General features: G+C 45.1%; 1 protein-coding gene across 4 annotated transcripts in view; it reads left to right on the top strand.

Annotated features, from left to right (window-relative positions):
• Positions 1 to 6,606, top strand: part of LY9 (lymphocyte antigen 9) — a 40,769-nt gene that overhangs the window by 17,323 nt on the left and 16,840 nt on the right. For all 4 annotated transcript variants that reach the window (XM_017864894.1, XM_017864893.1, XM_017864896.1 and 1 more), the window contains 2 exons: positions 4,873 to 5,148; positions 5,655 to 5,996. In XM_017864894.1, coding sequence (XP_017720383.1) covers positions 4,873 to 5,148; positions 5,655 to 5,996 — 618 coding nt within the window. The remainder of the gene's footprint in view (positions 1 to 4,872; positions 5,149 to 5,654; positions 5,997 to 6,606) is intronic.

Here is a 6,606-nt window from a genome sequence, read left to right as displayed (position 1 = left end):
GTGGGACCCTCCCGGCCAGGTGTGGGATATATTCTCCTGGTGTGCCCGTTTGCTTAAAGCGCAGTATTGGGGTGGGAGTTACCCAATTTTCCAGGTGTTGTGTGTCTCAGTTCCCCTGGCTAGGAAAAGGGATTCCCTTCCCCCTTGTGCTTCCCAGGTGAGGCGATGCCTCGCCCTGCTTCAGCTCTTGCTGGTCAGGCTGCAGCAGCTGACCAGCACCGATTGTCCGGCACTCCCTAGTGAGATGACCCCAGTACCTCAGTTGAAAATGTAGAAATCACCGGTCTTCTGTGTCACTCGTGCTGGGAGTTGGAGACTGGAGCTGTTCCTATTCGGCCATCTTGCTCCCTAGGTTATATTCTGATGGATAAATCTAGAATATATACATGGGGTCAAGTTACTGAATCAAATGGTATATGCATTTTTTTTTTTTTTGAGACATTGTCCCACTATGTCACCTAGGCTTATCTCCAATTCCTGGGCTCAAGTGATCCTCCTGCCTCAGTCTCCCATGTAGCTGGGACCACAGGTACTTGCCACCATGCCCAGCTTTTAAATCCTGAATTTTTTATTATTATTATTATTACCACTACTATTACCAGTATTTCATAGAGACATAGTCTCATTTTGTTGTCCAGGCTAGTCTCAAACTCCTGGACTCAAGCTATCCCCTTCCCTCAACTTCCCAAGTAGCTGGGACTACAGGCATGTGCCACCATGCCTGGCTTTAAAATCCTAAATTTTTATTTATTATTATTTTATTTTGTAGAGACTGGTTCTCACTATGTTGCCCAGGCTGGTTTCAAACTCCTGGCCTCGAGCAATCCTTCCACCTCAGACTCCAAAGAAGCTGGTATTACAGGCACCACTGCACTCAGCTTAGTATATATATTTTTAATGTTGCTAGATATTGCTGGATTTCCCTCCATGTTACCAAGTAACCCTCCCACTAGCAATGTTTGAGAGAATATTTCCTTATATTCTCAATAACAATGTATTGTCAAACATTTCTTTATTGATAAATTGAGTAGTTAAAATAGTATTTCATAGTTTAAATTTATATTTTAAATTGAAGCATCTCTTCATGTTTTAAACTGAGCATTTCTTCATGTTTTATGTTTGTTTTGAGACAGTCTTGCTCTGTTGCCCAGGCTGGAGTGCAGTAGTACGATCTCAGTTCACTGCAACCTCCACTTTCTGAGTCCAAGCAATTCACATGTCTCAGCCCCCCAGGAAGCTGGGATTACAGGCATGCACCATACGCCTGGCTAACTTTTGTATTGTTAGTAAAGAGAGGGTTTTGCCATGTTGGCCAGGCTGGTCTTGAACTCCTGGCCTCGAGTAATTCACTCTCCTCAGCCTCCCAAAGTGCTGGGATTATAGGCGTGAGCCACTGTGTCTGGTCATCTTTTCATGTATTAAATAGCCATTTGTATTCTCTTTTCTGTAACTTTCTATTAATATTCTTTACTCATCTGTATTAGTGTGAAAGGGAAGCTGTAACAGAATACCCCAGAATAGATGGCTTAAACAACAGAAATTTATTTCTCACAATTCTGGAGACTAGAAATCCAAGTTCAAGGTGTTGGCAGGTTTGGTTTTTCCTAGAACCTCTCTCTTCAGCTTGTAGTTGGCCACCTTTTCACTGTGCCCCCAGTCATTCCTTTGTCTGTGTTGTCCATGTCCTAATCTCTTCTTATAAGCACATCAGTCATATTGTATTAGGGTTCACCCTAACAATTCCATTTTAACTTAATTACCTCTTCAGATACCCTGTCTCCAAATACAGTCACATTCTGAGGTACTCGGGATTAGAACTTCTACATATGAATGTTGTGGTGGGACAGAATTCAACCCTAACATTCTACCCTCTGGACTCTCAAAATTCATGTCCTTCTCACATGCAAAACACATTCACCCCATTCCAACAACACCAGAAGTTTTAACCCATTCCAGCATCAACTCTAAGTCCAAACTCCATCCAAATATTATTTAAATCAGGTATGGGTGAGACTTGCGATAGGATTCATCCTGAGGCAAAATTCTTCTTCAGTTGTGAACCTGCGAAACCAGACAAGTTATCTGCCTCCAAAATTCAATGGTGGAACAGGCATGGAATAGACATTGCCATTCCAAAAGAGAGACATTGGGAAGAAGAAAAAAGTCACAGGTCCCAAACAAGTCCAAAACCTAACAGGGTAAATTCTATTAGATGTTAAGGCTCAAGCATAATCCTCTTTGGCTCAGTGCTCTATCCTCTGGGCCCACTGGAGTAGCAGCCCCACCTCCTTGGCTCTGGGTGGCAGTTCTGCCCACTGGAATCAAGGAGGAAACCACCTCACCCTACCCAAGGCTTATGCCCTCTAGGCCAATGGTGGCAGTGGCATCTCTGCCTACTTCTGAACTCCCTGTGGGGTCACTGTTCCCTTTTCTTGAAGGATAATACATGTTTGCAGCTGTATGAGCTATATTGACTTGTTTCATAAAATCCCAGAAGCCTGACACACTCCTTCATTTGTCCTGTCTCGGTCCTTTACAGTCCACACTTGCAGCATTTTTGCTGAGGTGGTCCAATCTCATAACCTCTTTAGCAAACATTGCCAAGCCACAGTCTTTGTGTTCTCTCCAGACACACTTTCTCATTTTTCACAATATGAATAGGCTGAAATTTTTTCAAAGCTTTAAATTCTGGCTCCATCTTGCTTGACAATTCCTTATTTAACCTCTCTCCTCTCACATTTTATATAAGCAGCAAGGAGAAACCAGGTAGTGCCTTCAACTCTTTGATTAGAAATCTCCACAGCTAAGTACCCAAATTTATCACTTAAACATTCTGCTTTCCGCAAAACACTAGAATACAACGTGGCCAAGTTCTTTGCTACTTTATAACAAGTATACCCTTTCCTCCAGTTTCCAGTAACATATTTCTAATTTCTGTCTGAGACCTCACCAGCAATACGTTTAATATTTATATTTTTACCAACATTCTGCTCATGATGACATATGTATATCTCTAAGGTAATAGCAGCTTTCCCTGCAGTGTTCCTATTTTCCTTCTGAGTGCTCACAAATTCTCGTTAACATTCATATTTCTACCCAGAGTCTCTTGAAGACAATCTAGGATTTTTCCAGCACATACCTCAAAATTCTTCCAATCTCTACCCATCAGCCCGTTCCAAAGCCATTTCACATTTTTATATTGTTAGAGATTCATCCCACTTCTGGTATCAAAATCTGTATTAGTTTGCTAGAGCTTCCATAACAAAATACCACAGACTGACTAGCTTAAACAACAGAAATGTGTTCCACATTTCCCCAGAACACAATTCTGGAGGCCAATGAAAGTATCAGCAGGCTTGGTTTCTTCTAAGGCCTCTCTCCTTGGCTCCCAGATGGCCACCTTCTCTCTATGTCCTCACATGTGTGTCCCTCTGTCTGTATTGTCTACGCTGTAATCTCCCCCTCTTAAAAGGATACCACTCATATCTGACTAGGGCCCATCCTAATGGCCTCATTTTAACTTAATTACTTTTATCTCCAAATATAACTCCATCTTCAAATGCAGTCACATTCTGAGGTGCTGCAGGTTAAGACTTTAATATCTAAACTTTGCAAAGATACAGTTTAGCTCATAACACCATCTTTCTCTCAGGTAGTTTGATCGTTTTCATTGATTTGTAGGGTATTCTGTATCTATTAAGGAAATGGAATTCTATGCAGTTAATAAAATTAGAATGAATCAACATGTGTTGACATACGACATACAATAATTTCCAAGATATACTGTTAATTTTTAAGGTCCAAAACAGTGTATAAAGTATGCATATATCTGTCTATATCTAGAATATCTCTGGAAAGATCAACAAGAAACCCATAACAGTAATTGTCTCCAGGAACAGTAATTCTTGGGGAGAGTAAATAAATGGCTGGAGGCTAGAAAGCTTACTTTTTCATTATGTACCTTTTGTATTTTCTCAATTTTTTTATATGTATTACCTATTCAAAGAAGAAATATTGGGCCAGGTGCAGTAGCTCATGCCTGTAATCCCAGCACTTTGGGAGGCCAAGACAGACAGATCACCTGAGGCCAGGACTTTGAGACTAGCCTGGCCAACATGGTGAAACTCCATCTCTACTAAAAATACAAAAATTAGCCGGGTGTGGTGGTGTGTGCCTGTAATCCCAGCTACTCAGGAGGCTGAGGCAGGAGAATTGCTTGAACCTGGAAGGCAGAGGTTGCAGTGAGCAGTGATCGCACCACTGCACTCCAGCCTGGGTAACAGAGTGAGACTCTGTCTCAAAAAAAAAAAAAAAACAAAAAACAAAGAAAGAAATATAGCTTAATGAAACATTCACACATGTGCACATACATGGTGAACAGTGGAGATGGGGCAAAAGGAAAGGAGAAGACAAGGAAGAAGAGCTAGAAGCACAATTCTAAATTCAGACCAAAAGACACGGGCAACTCAAATTCTAGAGGCACAGTTCCCCACTCCATAGTGTTTGGCGCTGGGCCATTCACCTACTTATTCATCAAACATTCCTGAGTATTTTTCATAAGGCAGGCTGCATGTTAGATGTTCAGACACAGAAATCAGCCCTGTCGTCAAAGAGTTCTCATACTGGTCGGGGAGAAAGAGAAGTAATCAGACTATTAGTCATGCTGAGTCATGGTGATAACACCTGTAGAGGATGTTATGGGAGCACAGAGGAGAGGCCGTCAACCCAGCCTGCAGAGAAGATGTTTCTGCGACAGGTAATGCTGGCCTGTCTCTGCTGCCCCAAACTCCACTATTATCACTCCTTTCTTCTTTCAGTGCTTTTCTGCTGGCAAAGGGATCTGAGCATCTTCCCATGCTGTTGTCTCTGCAGAACAGCTGCAGGAGCCCAAAGTCACCATGAAGTCTGTGAAGGTGTCTGAGAACTTCTCCTGTAACATCACTCTAATGTGCTCTGTGAAGGGAGCAGAGGAAAGTGTTCTGTACAGCTGGACCCCGAGGGACCCCCATGCTTCTGAGTCCAATGGAGGCTCCATTCTTACCATCTCCCGAATGCCCTGTGAGCCAGACCTGCCATACACCTGCATAGCCCAGAACCTCGTCAGCCAGACCAGCTCCCACCCTGTCCATGTTGGGCAGTTCTGTACAGGTACCTGGCTTCAACTTGGCCCTTGAGGGAATTCCAGAAACAATGTGAGCAACTGTGGAGTCTAAACCCTAGGGTTCTGGTTGGACACATAGCAGGTGGGTAAGCAAGAGGATAGGCCCCAAAATCCCTTATTCTCTACTCTCAGGGGCCTGAGAGAGGCTGGCAGGACTTGGAAAGCCCAGAACACTGTGATACTCTAAGGTTAGAGCAAGGGAGGAGAAGACAATATGGATACAGGAGTTCTGATGGGTCTTTGCTTGGGTGGAGGTGTTTCCGGGTACCCTCAGAAGGGCAGAGAAGGGGAATGAGAGTCCAAGTATTCAGTGGGCAGAGCCTGGTGGAACAGGTGGTCATGGGGAAGTAGCAGGCATGCCCCTCAGAGGAGGAGGCCAGGAGGAAGAGGAGGGCAGGAGGGACTTCAGTCCCCTCAGTCCCCTTTAGAATGCCTGGAGGCCAAGGGAGTAGGGACAGTGACTGAAGTTGCAATGTCTCATCTCTGACCCCAGATCCAGGAGCCTCCAGAGGAGGAAAAACAGGGGAGACTGTGGTAGGGGTCCTGGGAGAGCCAGTCACCCTGCCACTGGCACTCCCAGCCTGCCGGCACACAGAGAAGGTTGTCTGGTTGTTTAACACATCCATCATCAGCAAAGAGAGGGAAGAAGCAGCAATGGCAGATCCACTCATTAAATCCAGGGATCCTTACAAGAACAGGGTGTGGGTCTCCAGTCAGGACTGCTCCCTGAAGATCGGTCAGCTGAAGATAGAGGACGCCGGCCCCTACCATGCTTACGTGTGCTCAGAGGCCTCCAGAGTCACCAGCATGACACACGTCACCCTGCTCATCTACCGTGAGTCTCTGGGCAGGGCACCCGTCATTAGATTCCTTCTCTGAAAGCTTTCTCCTCTGCTGCCTTCTCCACCTCCCCCTTCTCCAAGGGTCTTCCCTCAGACTGAAATGCCTCAGGCCACTAGGATAGCTATTCAGTTCACACCAGTTGATTCACAGGAGGAAAACTCATGACTAGTTGCTGGACAAGTCTACCTGCCAAAGTGCCCCTGGTTCTAGGCTGCTAGTTAGGCCTCTACCACCCAACTTTAAGTGCTTGCCCCGGTCCTTCTGCATTGAGTCTCAGAAGGGACTAGGAGGCCAGGTGCGGTGGCTCACACCTGTAATCCCAGTACTTTGGGAGGCGGAAGCAAGCGGATCACCTGAGGTCAGGAATTTGAGACTAGCCTGGCCAACATGGTGAAACCCCATCTCTAGTAAAAATACAAAAATTAGCCGGGTGCAGTGGTGGGCGCCTGTAATCCCAGCTACTCCGAAGGCTGAGGCAAGAAAATCGCTGGAACCCCAAGGGGCGGAGGTTGCAGTAAGCTGAGATCATGCCACTTCACTCAAGCCTGGGAGAAACACCGAGACTCTGTCTAAAAGGAAAAAAAAGTGGGGGGGGGGGGGGG

Source organism: Rhinopithecus bieti, unplaced genomic scaffold (assembly GCF_001698545.2).
Source record: "Rhinopithecus bieti isolate Rb0 unplaced genomic scaffold, ASM169854v2 scaffold_77291, whole genome shotgun sequence".
Classification (NCBI taxonomy): Eukaryota; Metazoa; Chordata; class Mammalia; order Primates; family Cercopithecidae; genus Rhinopithecus; species Rhinopithecus bieti.
Note: the sequence above shows the minus strand (reverse complement) of the source record. Positions and strands in the feature narration are given on the sequence as shown.